This window comes from Trachurus trachurus (genome assembly GCF_905171665.1).
Source record: "Trachurus trachurus genome assembly, chromosome: 14".
Classification (NCBI taxonomy): domain Eukaryota; kingdom Metazoa; phylum Chordata; class Actinopteri; order Carangiformes; family Carangidae; genus Trachurus; species Trachurus trachurus.
The window spans coordinates 20,959,429-20,986,199 of NC_139903.1; the positions used below are offsets into that span (position 1 = coordinate 20,959,429).

Consider the following 26,771-nt stretch of genomic DNA (forward strand, 5'->3'; position numbering starts at 1 on the left):
CGTGTGTCTATGTTCGGAGCATTCAATCCATTCAGAGGACAGCACATTCACAATTTTGGGATGCAGGGAGAGAGAGAGAGAGAGAGAGAGAGAGAGAGATGTTGTGGGGGGAGAGGAGCTGAAGGCATTGCAGATATTGGACGGGTGCAGTTTCCTCTGCTGGTGCAGGATGATGATGTCATTGTTGGCAGCCCACTTCCTCCACAGTGGAGCTTCCAGGAAGTAAAAAACAAAACAAAAAACAGCTGCTCTTGTTTGGGACAGGAAGCTGATGCGACTTTATTCAGAGCTAATGGTCCAGTCCATTAAGCAGGTCGGCCGATGTTTAACACTGATATCACACATCACGTCGTCTCGAGCGCACAATGAAATGACACAGATGTATGAGTGATGGTGCTTTTGTTGGATCGCCCTCTCCTGCTGCAGCGCTAAGACGCCGGTCAGCTGCTTCAATAGCTCCACAAAGCCCCTCCCCTCCCCCCTCACCTCACCTTTACAATGTTGGCTTCTCGAACGCCATGTTTTCAATTCATTACACAGCTGCAACATACGAGTGCAACACCAGGAATGTCCTCCAAGGAGAGGCTGGAGGCAGTTATCACCATTTTCACAACGTTATTGTGCACCCCTCACCCACGCACACTACAGCTTTGACCCCACCTTCCACTGTGGCTGTTGAGAGCATATGAAAACAGTTTGATTTGGTCTTCTTTTCATTCATTTCAGACCGTAAATGCTGCTGACAGGCTTCAAAAATACAGTACAACGTGAGGTATTCAGGTTCAGTCTGGACATGGAAAACAATAGTGGAACATGTCACCTTTATTGCAGTGATGCTGGTATGATGTCAGTGTGACGTCAACAAGTCTTCGCCCTGTCTTTTTTTGTTGCGAGATGCAAGTGTCACGCATGAAAAATAGGAAAGATCTCTAGATCACGTGATGCAGGGCATGAGATGCAGGCAGAGTATCTGCTTCAACCTGTTAAAATGGGCGCCAAAATGAAAGCCAAGGCATCCCATAGTCATCACGCACATTCCACCTATACATTGTGTTTGCTTTCTACGTTTACAATGAATTATGTCTCAGAAACTTTTATCCATAACAACTTAGAGGTGAGGGACAACTGACAACAAAGTTCTCATTTGTTTGCGAGCAGCACTGATTACATCTATGTCTTTTACGCGCCAAGAGTGCACCTGGAGAATTTGAATGACCCTCAATGTAGCAGAGGAAGGGCCCAGCCATGCTGGCTGTCACCGGGGAATTCCCACGATGTAAACAAAGGTGACGTTCGATGAATTCATGAGACTGTGGAAGCAAAAGAGTCGAATGTGACATCTCTGATTAGTTTGTTATTGTTGTTGTCTGACCTCATTTCACGTGAAACTTTCAACTGTTCTTAGTTGCGTTATGCAGGGACGGATACTCCGTGTTAATCTGTGAGGAGTTGCAACACGAGCGAGGGACCTGCAGAAACACAGGAGACGCCACCAGATAGCCATCAGCCGCCAGAGTGCAAATGCATTGTTGTGAGCGGCCGCACTGGAAGGCAGAGCGGGAGATGTATGCAGCTCATGTATTCTTCAGATAAGAGCTGCAAACAGTTTTCTAGAAGCAGCTGTGGCTGAAATGATAAGAAGATTAAATTGAAGACAAGAGACATAATCTCATAGTGACAACATTTTTTTGTTTTTGTTTAGGTGTTTCGTTTTTAAATCTTAAAATCGGTATGAGTTTCTAATGCTTTTTATTTCCCTAGTGTTTTTTAATCTCAAGGCCACTTTGCACGGTCTAATAAGTTCAATATTAGAGCTGTAAATCAATAATTAATCATCTCTCTGATGTTTAATAATGATTATTGCGATATCACAGTGATGTCTACCAGATATATGTGATAATATAAAAGCCACCACCATGCATGGGCATAGGGGCATTACATCCATTCATGGTGAACTGTGTGTGTGTGTGTGTGTGTGTGCGTGCGTGCGTGCGTGCGTGCGTGCGTGCGCCTGGTTCTGCTGTGATTGAGATTATAAAACAGAATCTACTGGTGAAAAGAGCATCTTTTTTTATATTGGTTTTCATCATTGGAAATGTGTAAAGGGAGATGGTTTCTGGGGCTGTTTAACTGTCCCAAAAGCACTTTTGAGGAAATGGCTGCAGTTTGTCATCATCTTCAATCTGTATAAAGAGAGAGTCACCATGTAACCGACAGTTTTCCTCACATCACGAATGTTTATTCCAACATGGATGATGAAACTGACAAATCCATCTGCAGACACCTAGTGTGAATAGGAGAGACCGGGAATAGCGGTATTACAGTTCCATTTTCTCTAATCAGGACCAAATTAAAAATCTCCTTATTGAGTCTATGCACACCACTTTAGTTCGTATTCCATTCCATTACCATGTTGAAGGCTAATTTAAACAGGTGTCATTTTTTGGTATTCATCATTTATTTTCTTGAAAGCAATGTCTTTCTGCATTTATTCTGTGTCTGTGTAGATATTTTTTATAGCACGTTGTCAATCTTAGAGACTAAGCCATAAATCTTCTGTTTGTGTGGCGGAGAAAACACCCACACCATCTAATAGCAGACACATGTAATTAGTCCGCATTACGTTTTGAATTCAGTGGCTTAAAAGAGCTCCAGGATACAGACAGAAATGTCAGAAATGTTAGAACCATCCCTGGTCTCTCCTACCAACAGGCTGCGACTGGACACCAATGGAGATCATACCAGTTTTCATTTGCATGTCACGCAGCCATCTTCATGGTTGAAAGTCATTCTGCTGGTCAGCTTTAAAATTAGGAAGCTATATTAAAAAAAAACAGGTAAAAGAAAGAGTTGCAACATTGTGAGTTAAATTCACCTGGTTCCAACAATAACAGACTGTTTCCTGAGGCGAGCCGACAAGTCATAGGCGCTGACGCCCAACACGCATCACTGATGTTGAAAGATAATCAGAGACGTTTGTTGTTTTTTATTTAATAAACGTGATGATTTTGAGATGACAGGTGGTTCAACAGACTCATCTCAACACAGTTTTTTTGATTCCACTGAGGTGAATAGACCCGTTTATGTATCTCCACCCTTGGCTGGCAGTAAGTGATGGGAGGGAGGATTTTAAGAAAAGCAAAGTTATGAAAACAGTGACATTACATTTTCAGTCATTTAAAGTCTTTTGCTTCATCACCAGTGGATTGCTTGCAACCAATGCAAGGCTCTGCTCAGTCCCTGATATTTTGACACTGAATGTGATTTTCTCAGTGATGTTGAGTGCTCAGAGTCTTGTATGATGCTGCGTTTGTAAAGAGAAACTGAACGCAGTATTGTTAGTAACCTGAGGGTGCACTTGGAGAACAGGAAAACCAACTAACAAGGATAGTTTCTGTAGGAATTTTTGCGTATATGAGGCGGCAGCTGAGGACAATGAACCATGAACTTATTCAAACTGTTTTTGTATTCAAGTGTATTCAAACAGTTGGAAGCAACAAGTTCAGGTACATGGCTATTAAGTTACAGGGAAATGTGCTGAGAAGTGAGAATGCAAGGGAACATATAAATGAAGCAGTTTTAGAGGCATGCTCTTGATTACTGACGCCAAGAAAACATTTATCTGAATAATTCTCATAAAATACAGAGGAATGTTTAAACCCCACCACCTGTCAATTGCTTTTTCCCCAGAAATTCATGTGTAATTGTGGATGGGGCGTTGCTACACAAACAATCAGACAGGTTTTCAACAAGTCTAGTTCAGTCGAGTTATGTAAAGTGCTTACTTGGAAGTGAAAATGAAAGGTGAACTGCAGTGGCATCCTGTTCGCTTGTTGCAGAGCAACCCTCTTCCACATTTCCTTCTTTTTTTCTCTTTATTGACAGTTTGTAGTAGAAGTGACAGAGAAGCAAACCCCTTTTTATCTTGTTTGCGTTTGTGAAAGCAGCCTAAAATGCGCAACTCAAGGTGAGGAAGGAGGACGAACGACTTGGGCCTCAAAGATATTTAATATACTCAGGTCATTTCTGTGTGAGATGAAGGATCTCTCATTGTTGAAATATGACTGTGAAAGATCTAAAGCTTTGTAATGAAGCACTTATTCATTGGCAGGTGCGTGGAATACTAACAACGTCTCTAATTAAAGAACGATTCAGAAAAAAAAAGGTCTACTAATTACACCTAAATATGCTAAAATCACGTACAAGGGCTGCATTAATTACAAGGTGAATATACATGTTGTTCTTTGCTACAGATGCATAATTAGACATCAAGGCTCTTAATTAGAGTCCTCCCTAAACATGTTTTTTTAAATTCAGGTTCTCTTATTTGTGTTTTAATCTTTAAAGTCAGAACACTGAAATATAAATTGTGTTCATTTTGTGTTGGTGGAAAACCGAAGTGGCAGCACACATTCTTCTGTAATGAGTGACTGCAGTTAGTTTGCTTTAAGGTTAGAGTCAGGCCATCCTGTGAGGGACGGACAGGTTACTAAGCACCAAGGAAATCAACACTGGCAACTCCTATTAGGTAACATTAGGGCCGACGCTAACGCAGGCTAACGGACACTGTGCTGGGATCCGCCTGCTGACAGGTGGGTGAACCAGAGACACAGAGAGAGAGAGAGAGAGGAGTAGACTTACCCTTTAACACAGGGTGGGGGGCAGTTGGTGTTTCTTTGGGTGGGTCAGGCGAGAAGGGGGTGGAGCTGCATGTGTGAGGTGGGGCGGCGTGCTTCGTAGTTAATATCTCCCCCAGCTGTTGTTTTTGCTCTCATGTCTTTATTATATCGTCCATATCTGCCTTCACGCCCCACGTCCTCCAACACACACACGCAACACATGCACGTATAAATTCAGCACACATACGTGGCCTTTAAAAATCATAATTATATACCGCTGATCACACACGACATTGACATACACACTCCCAGCAAATCAATGCCTTTCCCTTCATCTCATCATTCCACCCATCCCTCGTTTCTCTTTACCGCCCGCTGGATCTTGTTCTTCCTCCCTCCACCACCCCCCTTCACCTTTCACATATACAAACAGTCACAGCAGTGTTTGTGTCACCTCCAGACCTATTGATTTCTTCCTGTAGGAAAAAACAACAGCACCACGGACTGAAAGTCTATTAGGCTTCAGTTTCTACTTTGTGTACCCTCTTCTTTTTCTTTTTTTTTTTAGCTTTTAATTTCTTTAACTGCACACGGTTATAGTCTCCACTGAATGACAGTGTAGGTGAGGCTAATTCTGACCCGGGGCAATGACTTGGCACATTTCCCATTTCCTGTAGCCTACCTGTTTACAGAGCCACTGAATTCCCCCTGTGCCTGAAGAACAGTAAAGATCTGAAATATGAGACGTTCAAGACGGTTTGTTGTTGCTTGAAATTTGCATGATTGTTTTATGTATAAATGAACAGTGGAAAGACAAAGAGGCTGTGACAGCATCAGACCAGAAATTAGATATTTCGGTTTGTACAGTTAAAGAAATAAGTCATCTATTGTATCAGGGGATTGTGGGAAGGTTCGGAGCCGTTTGTGACCAACAAGACCCTATTTTATTTTAACGGAGTTAACTCCTATCTACCTGTAGTAACTCTATAGAAAACTATATTCATCTTTTCTTCTACCTATATTGGACAGCTTCAAAAAAAAAGAGAATATTATGCCATTAAAATGGTTATTTCTTAATGGGAGTTTGGCAAAGGGAGCTGTTGCACTTGGCCTCACTTGTCATAGCACCTGCCATTAATAAGTTATGTGTCTGTTGACATAGGTGTGTGATCAGCCTGTCACTGCGGCCATATTTAGTGTTACCTATTAACCCCTTGTTAGACCGGCACAGGCACATTAAAACAGGCTCAGTGCTGATGCAATGATCAGGGTTCAGTCTGTGACTTTAGTGCCTCTGATATGACAAATATTATGGGCTGTGATCTTACATACTGTACCATGTAAGCAGCCCACTGTGGGCATGTGAGGTGACTAGTATCAGGCTGTGTTGCTACAGTAAATCACTCATTACTTTATCAGCATGATTAAGGTCCTTTTGGACGTTTTACATCTCTCTTTCTCTGCCTGCCTCTCTCACCACTGCAGTCACAGCTGCTACCCGCCTCTATTCAACTCAGAGATCACATGAATTAATTGCAAGGCGAAGACTGGGTGACCCATTTTATGGTGGAGCAGTTGAACTGAGAAGGGCAAGCGGGAGAGAGCGGAGTACTGCTATGTGTCTCGGCTCAGTGAGGTTTTTTTTCAGACACATCAGGTTTATTGTTTTTAAGGTGAATTGTGTTCCAGCTCTGGCAGATTGTTGTGATTGTTTCAAAGACAGTTGTTTTATGGCCCTGCTCCATTGTCTGACTCACAAAAAATGCAAATTAATTTTGCTTCAGAGACGGTTGGACTGTTTGTTGATATGCAAAAGATTTGTGAGACATTAGGTCGGGGTGATGTCCAAAAGGAAATATTTTGTTATGTGATATCATTGCTATGCTGGCTGTGGATACCAGTTCAAGTTTCATTTGTCACATGCAGAGCTACAATGTAGGGTGCAGTGAGCAAAACAGTAAAATGAAGCTTGAACTCAGGAGAACAGACTGTGCAAAAATGCATTGCATGTGATGGGAAATATAGAGAAGAAGATGTGTTCTTTGCTTATAGATCATGTCTAGGTTCCATATAAATACTGGTAAATGATCAAAGCCTCAATTAATGCTCACATTAAAATTCAGAAAATGAGACATAAAACAAGCTGTGGGAACTAAATGTTACTTTGTGATGTCACAACAAAGCAGTCACTCAGACGTGCCCACCTGGACCCAGGATTCGGTTTCTACATGTTGCTACATTTTAAATAAGTTGTCAGAAAACAGTCAGCCAATCATAAGAGAGGCTCAGAGTCTCCTCTCTTCTGATTGGCTGACACAACCTGTTGCTACTGGATCTCTGGAGAGAAGTCAAAGAGATGAGATGTGAAACTCCACCAAGATGTTTTTTTGGTTCTTAGAATCTAAAATATATCCTCAAATGGACCAGCACAAAATAAAACAGGAAATGTGTAAACTATGGGGCTATTAAATGGCCGCATTGTCTTGCGACCAGAGCTAATTGCATCATAAATGTGCTTGGTCAATCTTAACATGGCTCCTTAAAATCCACAAAATTAGCCAAATTGCAGTATAATCACTTCTCTTGTAAAAGCCCAGTGTAAAAAAAAACGTCCTTCTGATACTGAGCCGGATGTGTCCTCTCGTCTCGGCCCAAAATTAACATCTGTGGTTCAGCGTGAAGAGTGTCAAGTGTTTTCTTCCACTGGGTAATGAGCTGCTATACATCCTCCCTTTTAAGCTAATCAGTCTGACCTCATATCAGGAAGTTTCTCTCTTTCCCTTTTTTTGTCTCCTTTCTCACTCAGATCAGAGCTTTGCAGGAGTCCAGTGAGATTTTCCTTTTTTTTGTCTTTTTTTTTTCATTCCAGAGGACGTCAGCCTTTCAGTCTCTTCTTCTGGGGATTTTTCAAAGAGTTGGGAGTTAAATCTGAGCGACTGTGAAAAAAGGGGAAAATATAGGAGTGGAGGGGGAGAATAGAGGATAAGAAACAAATGGAAGACCGAAACAGAGAGAGAGAGAGAGTGGGTGGAAATTAAACTGACGAGGAGGGTGAGGTAGGAAGGAACAAAGGTGTGGCTGATGTGAAGAGCATGAGATGCTGGAGGGAGAGGTGGGGGTGTGGGAGAGAAAGGTGAAAGGGGGGTGTGTTCAGAATAGAGAGAATGTGAGAAAAGGAAAGAGAGAGAAGGGGGAGGAGGAGGAAGAGGTGGAGGTGGTGGGGCTGGTTAACTGATGGAAAGATGAACGGACTGGGAGAGAAAGGGAAGGGAGTTGGTGGTGGGTGGGGAAAGAGTGGAAAACATGGAGTCAGCTGATAGCTCCCAGTTTCCATGGCAACACTAGGCCTTTCCCACCCACTCTCTTTTTTTCTTCTCTCTCGTCTCTTTCTCTCTTCTCTGCCTCACCCACTCCCTCACTTCTTTCACACTTGATTTTCTGTTCAGTCCCCCTCCTCCTTTTTTTTAAGGATGTGTCTCTATAATCACATTACAGCCCTGCTTCCTCTTCTTTCACTGATCCCTCCTTCTTTCCTTTCCTTTCATTTCTTTTCCTTTCCTTTTTACATAGTAACAGCTCCTTAAATCCCATCTGCTTTCAGCCAAGTTGTGGTGCAGGTGTGTGTGTATGTGTGTGTGTCGTCAGTGGCTCCCTCTCACCTTCTTCCTTTTCTTTTCATTTTCCATTTCCGTCTTATCTCAGCCAAGTTTGGTGCCGGTTCTGTTTCTAAGGCTTTTCACATCACACACACACACACACACACACACACACACACACACACACACACACACACACACACACACACACACACACACACACACTCGTGGAGAGTCAAGAAAACGTTGCTTCTAATGCACTAAAACATGCAAAACCCACTGATATGCTCCTCTAACGGTGCTTATTTCCATATATAATGAACGCCGGCTGCAGGAGAGTGTTTACCAGTCATATTTGCGTCTTCACCCACCGTCACGCAGCCCAGCCTCCAGCTGAACTGTGCGACCCGATAAAAGGGCGTAGCGTAGTCTCCACCCTCTCCTCTTCACCCAGAGCCAAGCTATGCTCAGCTGAACTGGACCGGGGCCAAGTCCTGGACTGGAGGCTCACTGCTGCTCCCTCTCTCACTCCATTTCTCCTGTCTCTCTTCAAACTCTCTCTCAGTCTGTACCAGTCTCTCTCCATACCCACCCAGCCCTTCTCTATCTGTCTCTCTCTCTCTCTCTCTCTTTCTCCTTCTCTACCCCCCTCCTGCCTCCTCAGTGTCCCACACAGCAGCCATTGTTCCCTGTGCTTTGGAGCTACATGGCAGCTGAGCCCTGGGTGGCTCCAGTGGCGAGCAGGGTGCCCCACTCCTCAGAGGAGGCTGAGAAAAAAAAAAAAAAAACCAGGGCGTAGCATGAAAAAGTCTGATGCAAGTTATATGAAAGTATTTAGTCAGGAGGAAGCAGTTCCTCTTAGAAAACTCAGAGTACGGACAGCACTGGGCTTGTTTCTGGAAATATATCTGTACATTCTTAAAGAGACAAACGTAGGATATGGATAATTTAACAATAAGATCAGACATCAGGTTTTGGATAATTGGTGTTAATGCTGTCATTCCCATGAGCCTCAGCAGCTGTCGTTATGGAGACAGTGTCAGTAGGTGAGGCGAATCAGAGCTGTGGCAAATTTGAAATCATGATTTCATCCTGACATGAAGCCAGAATCTGAGACTGGAGTGATTTAAACAGCTCAGCTGTTCAGAGCAGCACCACGGAGCTGTTAGCTCTACTGTTTGGTAACAAAATACACACTGGGAGTTTTTATTTTTTTGTCACTTTGTTTTAACACGTTGAGGCTTGAGTTTCTTTGTCAGCTCACACTGTCACAACTTTTACTTCTCAAATCCTGAGTATCGGAAATAACCTCTAACTACTTCCCACCTGTATAATATATAGAATGTGTGAAGTATCAGTCTCATGTTTCCTGAGCCTGCGTGTCTCCAGCTCGATGTCGTATCGCACAGTAAAAATAATAAAAACCGTGTCTTGTCTTTGCAGGAGAGTTTGGCTCCTGCTGGCTGCTCAAACAATAAAGCAGCGTGTATCAACATTTTTTGTCATGCCCCACTTAACTGCGATTACATCAGTCTAATTAGCACAGGGGTTTGCAAATAAAATTAGGCCTGTGCTGTCCTGTCAGAGAAAAACTCTTGAGTGCCCTCAAGCTGAGGATGTGAGTTGACTCAGCCAGTTTGAGGAGACAGTGAAATCTGACATGAAACCTGGGTATCATAATGTGAGAGAGGCTTTCCTATCCTTAAATAAACACATGTCTTTGGTTTGAAGTTGTTGACTGTATCTGTGTCAGTCAGTTCTCTAAACTAATCCTATATGCCCCCACCCCCCCTCCCTGTTCTCTCCAGCAGGCAGATGCAGTGGTCGACTGTCCACAGCCAACAGACTTGAAGGTGAAGACCGAGTCTCCACTTTGTAAGACGGAGCCCTCCTCGCCCCAGCAGTGCCCTGCGGAGGACCAGACCGAGCCTGTCGACCTGTCCCTGAACAAACCCCGCTCCTCTTCGCTCCCCGCCTCCACAACAAGCACCACGGTCAACCCTGCGCCCAGCTGCGCCGTGACCCTACCCAGCCTGTCAGCCACGCCGATCCCCTCGGCGGTACAATCGATAGGCTCCATGGTAACTATAACCTCCTCCATTTTTTTTATAGTGAAGCTGTAGAATAGATTAGAACAGGGGTGTCAAACGTGTGGCCTGTGGTGAAATTTGCATAAAAGATAGATAGAGAGACATAATATTGTTGAAATTGCGCAAAAATTTTCAGTTTGTTCATGATGTTTTGTAAAAAGATAGTTCATTAACTGTAAACATCTTCATAACTGAATTGAATAAACTTCATGTATGCCCATGTACACATTCATTCCAAGCAACACAACAATAAATAGACCTGTATATAAACAGACAGACAGTACCTTTAAAATATAAAAAAAATGCTTGGTAATACCGATACTGATGGCTAAAAAGGTGCTAAGGAGTGTATAATGTACTTGTACTTGCACTAAAACAAAAGGAAAAATTTAGAGTTCTTGTTATTTGGAGGTTATTATGCTGCTATTTTACTGGTCTGGCCCACTTGAGATCAAATTGTGCTGAATGTGGCCCCTGATTATTATTATTGCTCATGAGTTACTAATGGACACACGTACATGCACACAAACCCACTCACGCACACACACAGACACTTATATTTTCTGAGTTTTTTTTCTATATTATCGTTGAACGTACATGAAATTGTAATATTAACATTATTATAAGGTGGAGGCTTCAAATGAGCCCACCGTAGTTTTTTGCCTCTCCCTGCACTGTTTCATTATTACCTATCATGTTTTATGTGTATTCTTTTAAATTGTGCAAAATAAAGAACTGAACAAATGAGTTTAACACCCCTGGATTAGAACAACATCTCACATGGTCCTTCTTTCCTTTTTTCCTTCTTCTTCTCCCCAGGTCCTGTCTCCGGGCTCCATCCTGGCCACGCAGGGCGCTGGCGGGCAGCAGATCCTGCACGTCATCCACACCATCCCCTCGGTCAGCATGCCCAGCAAGGTGGGCCAGCTGCAGACCATTCCCGTGGTGGTGCAGTCGCTGCCTGTTGTCTACACCACCATGCCGACCGATGGCGTCGCCACGGCAGCCATCACGGTCCCGCTCATAGGCAGCGACGGGCGCTCAGAAGGATCTGGTGAGTGGTTGATGAAGATGATGACCCTAATCTTAAATAGAGTCCAACACTCAAAAAACACATCAGAGGTCTTGAGCCTGGCTTGTTGGTTTACAGATTTGCATGCTAACAAGCTTATTAACTAAATCACACATACTCAGTAGCAGTAGCTGCACTGGTGTCAATGTAAATAGGCAAAATCCACACGACACCAACCGTATGCGAAATGTCTAAACCACGACCTCTATAATTTTCTATATAGATTTGCACACAGGCAGCAGTGAGTGGTGCTCTGTTTCAGATGAGGCTGTACTGTGTCCTCCTCCTCTGTCACCTTCAGCCATTAAAAGATAATATTTTAAAAATACTTCTTTATGTGTGTCATGGCTTGAGAAGCTGAACAAGCACGGTAACACAAAACTGTAACACAGAGAACTGAACAGGACTTTTCTGTCTTATTTATGGAGCCACATATGCTGTGTGTTGTTGTTGTTGTTGTTGTTGTGCTGCACCATAGGGCCTCCCCATGCATCCTATGGTTGCCACTGCCGGTGATGCACATTATGGGATTTGTGCCTATAGAAAGAAACTCAGACTGCTGCTGCTATGATCAGAGAAAACTGTGCATTATCAAACACTTGGCAGGAAGGTCCGTAATTCTGCGATGAATATTCATCACAGCGTCTTTATTTCTTTTAATGCTATATGCATCAGTGAGGAGAGGGGAGGCCATTTGTGGTGGTTGTTGGATGACCAGACCTCTCCTCTCCTTTGTTCCCGTCTTTGACTTTCAAACACACCACTGTTCCTCGGCGCCTCGGTTACGCTTGCTCACACCGTCTTTTATGGGTAGCTCTGGGTTCTCAGAGGAGTACAGTGTGTGTATTTGTGTGTGTGTGTGTGTGTCTCCCGACGGGGGGGATGGCGTGTGTTTGTGGTTAGCGGTATGTCGGGCTCGCTGTCTGTCTGCCTGTCTATCTTTGTCACTCTGGATGCTCTCCATATGTGCCAGATGATTGATATTCTCACTTAAAATGAGGAAACTTCTGGAAGAAGAAATGTTACATATGGTGTGGGAGAAAAGAGAAAAAAGAATGTTCCTGCTTGAAATTCATCTGTCAGTGTTTCAGCAGCTGATTCCATCCTCTGATATTTTGCAGGGGGGGAAGTCTCAAGATGTCTCATAAATCAAAACAGGAACTTGCTGTACATGTCGTGAATAACTGATGATGTGAGATTTGTTTTTCCCCCTTGTACCTGAGCAACGCGCTTGAACAACTTCCCCTCCTCAGGCGCCCTAGGTTTTGTGAAAAGGTGTTCAGTTCTGCAGAAAGTGGGGAAGAGGAGGTCAACGAAAAACACTTGAAAGTCACAGTGTGTCCTGCTGTCATCGCGTCATGGGGCCGTCTTAAACACTCCCGGCCCGTCCGGTCGATCGATTAAACAACGGTGACGAAGGAAGAGGTTAAAGGAGGCGTGATCTGTTCCCTGAGTAAACACCGGGGGAAGCTCAACATTTGTTCAGGCAGGCTGGCGAAGCAGAGCCTCCGCCCCGTTGATAAACTGCAGTAAAGTCCCTCAGTAAACCCCGTTCAGTTCAAGCTCAGTAGAAACCCAGACCAGTGCAGCCTCCACTCAGGAATGTAAACGACGGAGGGGAATGGACTCTCTCTCTCTCTCCATCTCACACCTCCACAGTCTGTGATGTCATGTCCTGGAGCTATTGTGTCACAATTTACCTCTTTTTTGGTTTCTTTCCCATAATGCTTTCTCCAGGCATGGAACTATTCTATACTTTTCCAGACTTGCTCCTGATTTTTGGAAGCCATATTAAGAATTCTGGATGTATAGTGATTCAGCAGTGATTCAAGTCTGCATTATGTTAACTTGGGTCATGATTATGATGACCAGGCTAAGTAATGTAATCCCTCGATGTTCCCTCCATAAATTGGTGTTGGATTTGTCTGGTTTAGATGACAGAGAGAAACACTTCATTGAATATGTAATACAAAAGAATACAACTGTAGGCCCCATCTTTTATTATTGCTGTCTTCACAAGGGTGAAGTTGTCAAGGTTGTGTGTGAGGTCGCACAGGTGCTCATATCACCTGTGCACAATAGTGATGCATACAGAGAGAAAAAGAGGAATTTCTTTATTTGATAGAAAACGAATTCACCGTATCTTGTTTCTGCTGCAATCTATCATACGTTCCCCTTCTCCCCCTCCTTCCCCTTTTTATTTTATGATGTTAACTAACGATCAAAGCTTTTGACACACCCGCCCATCCATAGATTTTTCTTTGTTATTGTCATTGCCAAACAACAATACACAGAAATGACACAGCGAATTATAAAGCAAACAAACAATGGTTAAAACTACCCACTTACTTGAGTTAGCCTCCATTTACCTGGATGCTTTACACATTGTTGGCTTCACCTGAAGCAGGAAGTCACCTGGAAGGTAACAGGTGTGCCACGTCACAGGTTAATCAGTGGAATTTAGTTTGCCCATTTAAAACACGGGATTAGTTGTGTTGTGTTTTGCATACAGTAAATAATCCTGTTGGACAACTGTAGCTATCCAGATCATGTCAAGAACCTTTCAACTAGATGAAGAGAAACAAGTCTAACTTTAAGGCGAGACACGGCAGGCAAAAACATCGTTTTTTCATGCACTTATCAATTTTGAGATTTTGGGCTATTTTGCTTCCATAACATGTCTTCTTTCAGACTAATACAAAAAAATAGTCTAAAATACACATTATGGGTGTTTATTTTACTTCACTTTGACTGGTGTCGCCTGTAGATTTCTCCTAAATTCACCAGAACTGAGCGTTCTATCGCGGAGCGAGCCGCGTCTGTTCAGACTCCTGTCACATCCAACACAGTCTCACCCCTTTGCGTCAAACGGTTGACGCTTGGTCAAGGCCCCTTACGTCAATATACTGACGTGGAGGGGGTACCCTCGAGGTCGTTTCTCGACGAATAGGGCCACTCATAGACTTGAATGCAAATCCCTCATCCTCGGATTTTGACGCAGGGGGGCGGGACCGTTTCTCCCTCGACGTTGCTCCAGAACGCAAAGGGCCACTCATAGACTTGAATGCGAATCCCTCATCCTCGGATTTTGACGAAGGGGGGCGGGACCGTTCGCGTTGTTTCCAGACACTCAAGGTACCCCTCAGCGTGGGACCTGAACGCACAGGGATTTCAATTGATTTTAATGCAATCCCCTCCGCGGCGATATGTGACGCTCAGAGCAAGTGCTCCAGCCATCCATTCACTCCTATTCCGATCCGGCCGCGGTGCTGAAAGACGCCGTGAGCTCCCCTCCCATTGGATAACTGATCCTCGTACCATTTGCAGCTGAATTCGTATATTTATACAGCAATTTGGCCGCAAAAATAACATTTCAACATATTTTTATGACATTTCTAACGAGAAATGTGTGTTTTACTTTCAAAATCTATGTTGAACGAATTCAAATTATATTTTGTTTGGCAAATTGAATCTGTTAAAATGTGTACAATATGTTCATTCAGCTTTCTGGCCATAAAAACAACATTTCGGGATATATCTGGCATTGTTTGAGGACATTTCTAGCGAGAAATGTATGTTTTACTCTCTAAATATATGTTGAATGAAAGCAGATTGTGTTTTATTTGTCCTGTAACGATATCACAGCTTGTGCTTGTGACTGTCGAGCCGCTTTGGGCGTCATGTTGCCATAACAACGGCCCGCAGACCTATTTCTCCAGCCGACAGGCGGACATGCAGCTTCCGCGTTGTTGCCGAGGATGTGACGTCATTGCAACGGCGCCACCGGTCGCGACCATAGCCTGCGACACTGCCATCTACGGCGTCTGGACGGAACTACAACACCTTAACAGTGTGGAAATTAAGCCATGTTGATTTAATTCAACAACATGTGAATAAACAGTGAGGAATCAGAACAGTTAGACAGCTCTTTTTCAACAAAGTCCAAATAATTCAAGTAACTCAAGTCATATAGGCCTTTTTTTTTTTTAATTCCAGAAAACAACATTTCTCCCCCCTTCTCCCTCCTCCCGCCCAGGAACCTTAGTTTATAATATAGTGTAGAATGAACCCGTCCACTGTAGTAATGTTTATGCACAACTGCACCACTTTAGCCAGCTCCTTTATTTCTGGTTTTACATTGGACAAACTGATTAAGGCTCCATTTTCAGGAGACACAGCTATTCTTTAATAACTTCCACATTCGTTGGGTTACGTTCAGAGGTTTATCAGGGCAGGGCCTAGGGTCATCCAGTGTTAGCAATTACAGACCCATCTGACCTTCACAGGGGTCACAGGTCAACTTTTCATGTGAAATTTGACGATTTTTGCTATCAATTCAGGCATAAAACACCAATCCTTTGAGCCGAGAAGCTGAAATGTTAGCTTCTAGTCCAGACCTTTGAGCAGATTGAGCGTGCCAAATATCAGGGCTGTGTTCCACTCAGAAGTGTCCAAAATGGCCAAAAAGCAGTGTTCATTTCTAATCCTTCATTGTGTACAAGACTAAATTCAACAGATATTCTTTAATAACTTCCACATGCTTTGAGCTGGAAGCCTGAAAGTTTCGGGGTTTTATCAGGGGCCTAGGGCCATTCATCATCTGCAATTTCAGACCAATCCCACATTCAGAAGGGGTCAAAGGTCAAGGTTTAATGTGAAATTTGACGATTTTTGCTATTATTTCAGGCATTACTTTGAGCTGGGAAGCTGAAATCTTTAGATTCTAGTCCAGACCTTGGAGCAGATTGATGGTGCCAAATATCAGAGCTGTGCTCCACTCAGAAGTGTCCAAAATGGCCATGGTAAGTGTCAAAGGTCGCAGGGGTCAAACATCAAAGTGAGTCCTAACAAAACACACACACTTTAAGTAATCATCATGAAATTTAGATGAGTTGTATATCAGAGAGTCCTCTATCAAAATATTGCGTTCCCGCTGCGCTGGGGGCCCCTGGAGGCCCCTGGGGGCCACTTGGCTTTCCCATGCTCCCATAGAGTTGGGTGTCGGGGTGATGAATAAAGGGCCTCACAATGAGTCCACAAGCCAAGTTTCAAGTGATTCGGTTGGTTTCTATGGAAACAGCGGCCTCCTGGAGACAGAGGAATGCGGCTGTTTGAAGCCCCGCCTCTCGAAAAGTAATGGCTCAATCAGGACCGAACGCACATCAACGCGTTCGTCTTGGGCCCCCGGAACCACTGATATCAAATTCAGAACTGTACGACTTTTAGAAATATATTTCATCCATTTCAGCTTTTCTGATTCAGAAGGTCTCTCAGGCATTAAGTCTGAGAGGCTCTGAATCTGAAAAGCTGAAATGGATGAAATATATTTCTAAAAGTCGTACAGTTCTGAATTTGATATCAGTGGTTCCGGGGGCCCAAGACGAACGCGTTGATGTGCGTTCGGTCCTGATTGAGCCATTACTTTTCGAGAGGCGGGGCTTCAAACAGCCGCATTCCTCTGTCTCCAGGAGGCCGCTGTTTCCATAGAAACCAACCGAATCACTTGAAACTTGGCTTGTGGACTCATTGTGAGGCCCTTTATTCATCACCCCGACACCCAACTCTATGGGAGCATGGGAAAGCCAAGTGGCCCCCAGGGGCCTCCAGGGGCCCCCAGCGCAGCGGGAACGCAATATTTTGATAGAGGACTCTCTGATATACAACTCATCTAAATTTCATGATGATTACTTAAAGTGTGTGTGTTTTATTAGGACTCACTTTGATGTTTGACCCCTGCGACCTTTGACACTTACCATGGCCATTTTGGACACTTCTGAGTGGAGCACAGCTCTGATATTTGGCACCATCAATCTGCTCCAAGGTCTGGACTAGAATCTAAAGATTTCAGCTTCCCAGCTCAAAGTAATGCCTGAAATAATAGCAAAAATCGTCAAATTTCACATTAAACCTTGACCTTTGACCCCTTCTGAATGTGGGATTGGTCTGAAATTGCAGATGATGAATGGCCCTAGGCCCCTGATAAAACCCCGAAACTTTCAGGCTTCCAGCTCAAAGCATGTGGAAGTTATTAAAGAATATCTGTTGAATTTAGTCTTGTACACAATGAAGGATTAGAAATGAACACTGCTTTTTGGCCATTTTGGACACTTCTGAGTGGAACACAGCCCTGATATTTGGCACGCTCAATCTGCTCAAAGGTCTGGACTAGAAGCTAACATTTCAGCTTCTCGGCTCAAAGGATTGGTGTTTTATGCCTGAATTGATAGCAAAAATCGTCAAATTTCACATGAAAAGTTGACCTGTGACCCCTGTGAAGGTCAGATGGGTCTGTAATTGCTAACACTGGATGACCCTAGGCCCTGCCCTGATAAACCTCTGAACGTAACCCAACGAATGTGGAAGTTATTAAAGAATAGCTGTGTCTCCTGAAAATGGAGCCTTAATCAGTTTGTCCAATGTAAAACCAGAAATAAAGGAGCTGGCTAAAGTGGTGCAGTTGTGCATAAACATTACTACAGTGGACGGGTTCATTCTACACTATATTATAAACTAAGGTTCCTGGGCGGGAGGAGGGAGAAGGGGGGAGAAATGTTGTTTTCTGGAATTAAAAAAAAAAAAGGCCTATATGACTTGAGTTACTTGAATTATTTGGACTTTGTTGAAAAAGAGCTGTCTAACTGTTCTGATTCCTCACTGTTTATTCACATGTTGTTGAATTAAATCAACATGGCTTAATTTCCACACTGTTAAGGTGTTGTAGTTCCGTCCAGACGCCGTAGATGGCAGTGTCGCAGGCTATGGTCGCGACCGGTGGCGCCGTTGCAATGACGTCACATCCTCGGCAACAACGCGGAAGCTGCATGTCCGCCTGTCGGCTGGAGAAATAGGTCTGCGGGCCGTTGTTATGGCAACATGACGCCCAAAGCGGCTCGACAGTCACAAGCACAAGCTGTGATATCGTTACAGGACAAATAAAACACAATCTGCTTTCATTCAACATATATTTAGAGAGTAAAACATACATTTCTCGCTAGAAATGTCCTCAAACAATGCCAGATATATCCCGAAATGTTGTTTTTATGGCCAGAAAGCTGAATGAACATATTGTACACATTTTAACAGATTCAATTTGCCAAACAAAATATAATTTGAATTCGTTCAACATAGATTTTGAAAGTAAAACACACATTTCTCGTTAGAAATGTCATAAAAATATGTTGAAATGTTATTTTTGCGGCCAAATTGCTGTATAAATATACGAATTCAGCTGCAAATGGTACGAGGATCAGTTATCCAATGGGAGGGGAGCTCACGGCGTCTTTCAGCACCGCGGCCGGATCGGAATAGGAGTGAATGGATGGCTGGAGCACTTGCTCTGAGCGTCACATATCGCCGCGGAGGGGATTGCATTAAAATCAATTGAAATCCCTGTGCGTTCAGGTCCCACGCTGAGGGGTACCTTGAGTGTCTGGAAACAACGCGAACGGTCCCGCCCCCCTTCGTCAAAATCCGAGGATGAGGGATTCGCATTCAAGTCTATGAGTGGCCCTTTGCGTTCTGGAGCAACGTCGAGGGAGAAACGGTCCCGCCCCCCTGCGTCAAAATCCGAGGATGAGGGATTTGCATTCAAGTCTATGAGTGGCCCTATTCGTCGAGAAACGACCTCGAGGGTACCCCCTCCACGTCAGTATATTGACGTAAGGGGCCTTGACCAAGCGTCAACCGTTTGACGCAAAGGGGTGAGACTGTGTTGTCACATCAGGTATCGCTGTGAAGCTCTCTATCTCTCCCTCTCTCTCTCCTGCACTAATGTGTCGGTTCCAAAAATGGTCATTTCCTTTGTACCAGCGACGAATCGTAAAAGTACGAGGGAGGGTCTCATTGGCTGGTGTCGTTTTCCGACAGCGTGATTCGTTTAGAAGCATCACGTGACGCGCTCTGAACAGCGGAGGGACTTTTAAAAACGGGGAAAGGAAATCGATTTAAATCCTCACATAAAATAAAACAGCAACTCTCACTTGCTAGACAACAAAAGACACAGCACAGAAACTCACCGAGCGATAAGATCCCTTTACAAAGTGCGTCATCGCGGAAGCTGTCACCCGTAAAAAAAGCGAGTGTTTGCCGCCGGAGACCAGCGCGATACACAGCGGTGGCTTTTTTTTTTTTTTTTTTTTACACATCAGACGTCTGAATGAACTGATCGGAGATTTAATATGTCCCTGCGCTGGTACAGGGCTTAAAATGAACATCGATCCTCAGAATCACGTGTTCTGCAGTAGTTTACTTCTCAGTGACAGAGGTGAAACGGATGTGACACTGACATGGGCCAGAGATGATATTTAGCCAGACAGAGAGAAACTGAAAACATTGGTTGTCATATTACAGATGAGCCCAACTAGGCTAGTACACCTAAAGTGTTTCTTATTTTTATTTTTATTTAGCCTATTAATTTTTTTTCTCTGACCTACTGGCCCACACCTTAAAATTCACAGTGGCCAGACACTCTTGTTTCCAGTAACAATGGGCTCTACGCACAGCTCCACTGCTTTCTAAATTCAAGGCAGCTCTTTTATTTACTGACAAACTGATTAATCCAGGTGTGTCTGAGTAGTCACATTGGTCAGACATACCTGGATTCATCAGTTTGTCCAATAATGTAATACAGGAAACAAAGGAGCTGCCTTAAGTTCAGGAAGTAGAGCTGTGATACAGCCAATTTGTGGAATTTTTGCAATAGAATCTTTAAAGGCCGTTTTCTCAAAATGAGCTTTTTCTTATACTCTGGACCCGAAATCTCCAGTTCAGCAGCACTTATAGACACCAAACCTTCCAGTTGTATTCCTGCCTATATTCTGAAGGTTTTTACAGAGGGGATTGTTGATATATCATTCACAGCCTCATTTATACAACAATTTATACCTAAAAACAGGGCAAAATTAGATTTTTTAGGGCTGGTGACAGTATTTTCTCATTTACAAAGTGATAAAAAGAGATATCCAAAATCCCCTCTGTAAAAACTTTTGACTTTAATATGTCAACAAAATAAAACAAGAATTTTGAAAGTGGCTTTATCCAATCTTCAGATTTCGGGTCTGGAAATGTACACAAATTCACGCATATTTAATTATATAATGTCTAATTTCCATATGTAAGCATAATATTTAAGAAAACATGTAATACAAAAAATAATTGTCTCAATCTAAGTAATAAACATAGAAAGTTTCATGGCAATAGCTGTTAGTTAAATTTTTTACCCTATTCATCTGGGGTGTCTCGCCTTAAGCTGAGAGATGATGATTAGTCAGTTACTCTGCTACTGTTTGTCACATACAGCGATAATGAATCAACTGAAGTTAAAGAATGCCGAGTTATTTTTGTGACTTTTGTGTAAAATGCAATATAATCTTTAAAATCCTTTGATGTGGAGGCTTGAAAACAAGTTCAAATGCCCAGACCTCATGCAGCGCTGGTAATACTGTATGTAAAAAAACAAACAAAAAAAAACTTCAACAATAGCTAGCATCTTTACACGTGTCAAAACAAACTCAGCCTGTTTCTCTCTCTCTCACCCTTTCAGTCAGACGTCTAGTGTTTCACAACAAATTGTATCACATTAATGAGGTTTTGATTCCATTTAATTTGGGCTTTTGAGGCCAGGCTTGGCAGCTTTTGCTTGTTTGCGTGTTTCAGCAAGTGGGAACAGCATTGTTTAATTCCAGACTGAATAGCAGCTTGTTTCACGGTGTTGCACCTGCAGCCGCACCTAACAGTGCTGTGGCGTGGCCGGCGACACGCCCTTGGACTCCTACATCCACGCTTGAGATAAACAGAAATAAAAAGAGAGATGCTCTGAAGTATTTCTCTGCTTTAAACCATATCTGCGGCAGCTTTGGCCACGGTTTTCTGTAGGAGTAGTAAACAGGAAATAGTGCAGCGCAGCAGGTCAAAGTGAAATCAGGAAGTCGCTGTGTAAACATGTTTAACGAGGGACAGTTTGGGTCATAATTGCACGGCGATACAGCCACTTACAGTTAGCACAGTGACTGTTGATGCAGTTTCCTCACAGGGCTCATTCAGGCGTCCCTGTGAACTGATGTAATCTAATATCGTCTAATCTACTGAGTAGTCTGACGGCTCAGTTGTCGGCGGAGGAGGAACCACCTGTCCGGAGATCGTATGAAAATGCTGCTTCGTTGCTGCGTTTCACAGATGGGGCGTTTGTGTCTCTCAGTGGAGAAACGATGAGAGCGAGAGGGGATGATGGGAACTTTGATACCCTCTTTACCTGCGAGGAGAACGAGCAGCAGGCGGCCGGCTTCCTCTGTTCCTCTGTGTGCCGTACGTGGCTCTGTGTGGGAGAGAAAATGAGGAGGGGGAGAGGGAGGGAGGGAGGGGCTGGATAGGTAGATTCAGAATGGAGGAAGAGAGCGAGACCGGGTGGGTGAGGCGCAGGCGGAGGGTAGTGGTGGTGGTGGTGGTGGTGGGGGGGGTGAGTGAGGAAGGATGGGGAGGAGAGAGGGTGCAGGGGTCGAGAGGAGAGGAGATGGGTCGTTGTGCCTTTGAAAAAGAGAGGCTGCAATGGCGGTGGAGAGGGGCGGGGGCGGCTTAATTGTCTCCAGAGACAAAGAACACTTCTTTTGGTGTGTGTGTGTGTGTGTGTGTGTGTGACCCTCCCCACTCACACACACACACACACACACATACACACAGATACTCCACCCAAATTCCCTGCGTCACCCTTCCAGCCACCCCACCCCTCCTCCCTGTCTCCAGCCGGGGCGGACTTTGAACAGTATGGCTGCCACATTCCTGCAGATAGAAGAGGAGGAGGAGGAGGAGGAGGAGGAAGGGTTGGAATGGGAGGAGGGGGAGACGCTCTTGTTTTCATTCATAATGTTTTCAGACCTAATTGATCCCTAGTTTGATTTTGACGCAGAAATTCTTCTTTGTTAGCTCGTAAAATGTTGCAGCCTGTGAAGTTGTCAGGCTGTGAATTTAAGGAAAAGAGAAGAGGGAGTGAGGCAGGGGCGAGAGACACACAGGCAGAGAGAGAGAGAGGGGGGGGGGGGGGGGGGGCAGACATAAAGACTATACACATCAAATGAGTCCTGACAGATTATTTGGCAATATCACAATGTATCTCCTCACCTCAGTAACTAATATTTCACGTGTTTTTCCTTTAATTCAAAGTAATTAAACCGCATTAATGATCATATCAGTCAGAGTGACTTCAGGAGCTTCTGAGTTATGCAACTCAGTTACGCTGGATCCAGGTTTTGCTACGGTCTACGCTCTCACATACGCCCATTGTACAATAAACAGAGCTGTGTCTGCTTCCAGCACATACCCATAAATATAATTAGGATAAAAAAAATAAAAAAATCCTCTCCACCCGACTGGCTTGTTTTGGCACAAAACACTCGTCAGATTTCCTAGTGAAAAAAATAGTTTAGCTTTTTTTTTTAAACAAATAAAATCTGTGTTGAATCAAATTATTATTTAAATATAAAAGTATACAACAGTTTAAACCTGCTTTACCAGTTTTCTTTTTGTCTTTTTAGAACAGTACAAACAGCCTACACACAGCGTTGACCTTTTAAATAGTAACTCAACCCCGCCCCCCTGAGAATTTTGACCTTCAGCGGTGTAACGTCTCGTCTTGCTGTAGTGATGCACAGGTGTGCTCCATGACGCTGTGACATTACTGCTGCTGGGTGTGGCCTGGTCTCGTCTCAAACAGGCCTCGACCAGAGAGGAGGCGGCAAAACACAAGCTTGTTAAGTCTCCCTGCGGGTCAGCATTACAGAGCTTGTTAGCAAACAGTCACTTCTTCACACATCCTGCAGACATGAGGCAACAATAGCAAACATTTAGTGTCATGTTTCTTTTTTCAGTGGCTAGTCTGTGGCTAATATTCACTCTATGTAAAAGAATCCAGCTCTTTTGCAGGTAAATGCTCCATTGGGAGACCAAACAGATGACCTGAAAGAGCTGAGGAGACTTCTTTTGACATATTTTATGTATATTGAGTGAATGCAGCAGGTTCACATGCCCTCTGATCAAGTTTGATCCCACACTGAGAGATCTGACCTACAAATACCCAGAATTCAGCAGAAAATATTAAGGATTCAGAAGTGAAAGCACAACTTTGAAACAACTTCCCCTCCTTGGTGGAACAAAAAAACAAAAAAAAAATAGTTTGAATTCATCACATCTTTCCAAAACTTGAGGACAACCAGCAGAGACTCCCGATAGCCTCCAGAGATTTATCTCTCAGTTAATTGCTAATTAGCGTCGTCTGTGACTTCTGCCGAATATTTTTCATTAACATCTGTTCACGTCGTCTTCCCTCTGCGCTGACATTGTGAGAGGTTGTCGAGAGAGACGGGAGGAGGACGGAGGGGGACGGGAAGTGAACACGTTTGGAGATGTTGAGAGAAGATGTAGAAACAAGGAGACACGCAGAGAAAGGCGACGCGGGGAAGGGGGCTCAGACGGAAAATTTTATCCATCAGTTCTGGAGCCCAGCAGATCACACCTAACTACTACACACACACACACACACAGAGACACACACACACACACACTTGGAGCAAGTCTTTGTCGTGCTAACTTGCAGGAATCCAGGCATGGCGTTTAAGAAGTTATTAACCCCCTGCTGTTCTCCTCTGTCTGTCTCTACCCCCCACCCCTACTCCACACCTCCCCCCGATTCTTCCTCTACTCCTTCACTTCTCCCTGCTCTGTTTCTTCCATTTCCTAATTTCATTCTCTGATTTGTCTCTGTCACTTGGTCTCACGCCAATTTCTTTCCACCCGTCTTTCCATCTGTCTGAATTTCCTCCTATTTTCACCGCTGTTCCTGTTCCACGTCCCTCCTCTCCTTCTCCTGTCCTCTCTGCAGTTCGTATTAAGCCAGGTTCAACGTCTCCAGTGGAGTATCAGAGTGACAGCGATGCAGAGAGCGGTACGGAGTCGGGATCGGCCTCCCTCAGCGCCCAGAGCCTCGACGCAGGGTGAGCCCATGCTACACAAGCAACGTTTAGGCTCGCACACTGAAAAGCACTTTGTTTTCACACAGATGTAGAGTAATAAAACATTCACGCATGAAAAAAGAACATGAAATGCAACACATGTGGAACATATGTGCAGCGTAGTACCAGGTTTTCTTCTCAACTTTTAGTTTTTTGATGTTCAGCTGAGAACACGACACTTAGAAGAAGGGTCCTCACAGCGATAGTGGGGATGTGTTCAAGGTGCACAGTGATTTTGACCACTAGTGGTGCTGTGAAGCGATGCTTTAATGTGAGGGTCTCATACATTAGCATGCAGGTGAGTCCAGATTCCTGCACCTGCTGAAGATGTAGAGGAAAATGTAGCAATAGAATGGACGGCCAATATTTAATCATTTGCCCACAATCTTTTAGAAATTCAGCTCACTCAGTCCAGTTTGCAAATAAGGACAGTTTTATATTCAGTATAACTAAGAGGGTCCATATTTTATAAAGAATATTTCCATGTGTAGTATGATTATAAATCAGGTTCAGTGGCCAACATTGCCACGCCCTGGCTCAAAGAGGCACAACAAAAAGGGAGACAAATAAATGCTTTATTGAACCAAATCAGACCAAAATAAAGCAAATTAGACCATCAAAGTAAATATTTACATTATGAAATGTGGAGGATCAGTGGAATCAGTGTTGATCATGTGAAACAGAAGCAAAAAGGTAACTTAAAGCAGCATGACTGAACCAAACAAACGCGTGGTGTGCCTGTGGAGAGCAGCAGAAAGAGAGTGAGCAACTGGCTGCAGTGGCTTAAGTAACTTCACCACACAGGGCTCAGGTGTGTTGAGCCACTCAAGGCAGCTGCAGGCAGGAGGAGAAGGCACACCCAGAAGTTGACACATGGACGGAGAGACACACCCAGAGGATGAGGCATCACAACAGAGCAATGCGCACAGCCAGTATTCAGAATGTGAGACTTAAAACCAGCCGGCTGGACTTCCTGTAATTTTGTGATGTCACAACAATGCACCAGCTATTCTTGCAGGATTCAATTTTTAAGTATAAAGTATATTAAGTAGACAGCTGTAGAGAGACGGGATATGGGAAGACAGAGAGAGGGGGAACGACATGCAGCAGAAGAAAGGCCCACAGCCTCCTCTCTTCTGATTGGCTGACATCGACCTGTTGTTACTATTAAGGAGATGGTAAAACTGCATTGAGATGGTTCTTAATATCTTATGAGCCAAGACTTCAAAATAAAACAAATAAAAAGTGTAGATATAAGATGATAATTTTTAAACATTTTCACTCAGGCTGCTCCCAGTCTTTATGCAAAGCTAACCAAACTACATCCTTGCATCCTTGTGCACTGAGAATATTATTGACTTTTTCACCTTACACTTGGGCAAAAAGTGAGAATATAGTGCTATACGGCTTGGAGTGTCAGCCTTTGGCCCAGTGGCCAATCATGGTACAACAATAGAAAAAGATATCCCCAGCCCTCTATAATAAATCCATCTGTAAAACTGTTGACAGGATATAAATACCATAAACCACGCATGATGTCATCGGAGTCAAAAGTCCATGATACAAGTCAGCAGGGCATCAAAGAGAGATAACATTCAGTGAGGCTTATGGGAAATGCGGTCCTTGTGTGGGACCTCCTCCTGCCTTGCCTGCAGCCTCCTGACTAATTACATTACTGCAGTGATACTGCTGCCATGACTGGACACTTATATAACCTTATATAACCCTGCTGTAACAGCAGAGCACACTGGAGACGCCCGGGCTGTATCACAGGGAAACAAGTGTGTGCATGTGTGTGTGTGTCTACATTTGCTCAATACACACTTAATAAATGAGGACACTTGGTCCTCTCAAGCAAAGGTTGGACATTTGAAAGATTGTGAATCTGCAGAGTGAAGGTTGGTGTGTCAGTCACGGCTCTTACCAGCTGATTTGTGTGTTTGTGTGCTTGTCACCTCTTCCTCCGGTGTAAAACATTGACCTTGTTGGCACCATGTGTCCTCATGTGGGCCAAAGCCTGGTCCTAATAAGGTAAAACAAGTGAGCCAAGTTGAATGGAGCTCAGGTCAAGGTGAGGCAACTATCCACAACTAATGCAGTGTCCTAACAAGTATGGCTGTGCAAACTTGTTTGTGTGCGTGTCCAGTCAGTGTGTTCATTAGTTAGATCAGGATGGACCTCCTGCCACACCCAGTGGGTGAGGTCGCCTGACTGTAACAGAAATTCTGGGTGCGGTTAACAGTTGTGCGTGTGTCTGCGTATGAGACAAGCCGAAGGAGATAGACTGTTTAATAGAAACAGAGTGAAAGTGTGTGTGTGTGTGTGTGTGTGTGTGTGTGTGTGTGTGTGTGTGTGTGTGTGTGTGTGTGTGTGTGTGTGTGTGTGTGTGTGTGTGT

At 43.9% G+C, this 26,771-nt stretch overlaps 1 protein-coding gene across 2 annotated transcripts in view; it reads left to right on the top strand.

The window, feature by feature from the left end:
• Positions 1-26,771, top strand: part of klf8 (Kruppel like factor 8) — an 83,468-nt gene that overhangs the window by 50,183 nt on the left and 6,514 nt on the right. Inside the window, exons 3-5 of one of the 2 annotated variants that reach the window (XM_083987193.1) lie at positions 10,024-10,296; positions 11,125-11,359; positions 24,246-24,357. In XM_083987193.1, coding sequence (XP_083843319.1) covers positions 10,024-10,296; positions 11,125-11,359; positions 24,246-24,357 — 620 coding nt within the window. The remainder of the gene's footprint in view (positions 1-10,023; positions 10,297-11,124; positions 11,360-24,245; positions 24,358-26,771) is intronic. The other variant, XM_083987194.1, reaches the window with a different exon arrangement.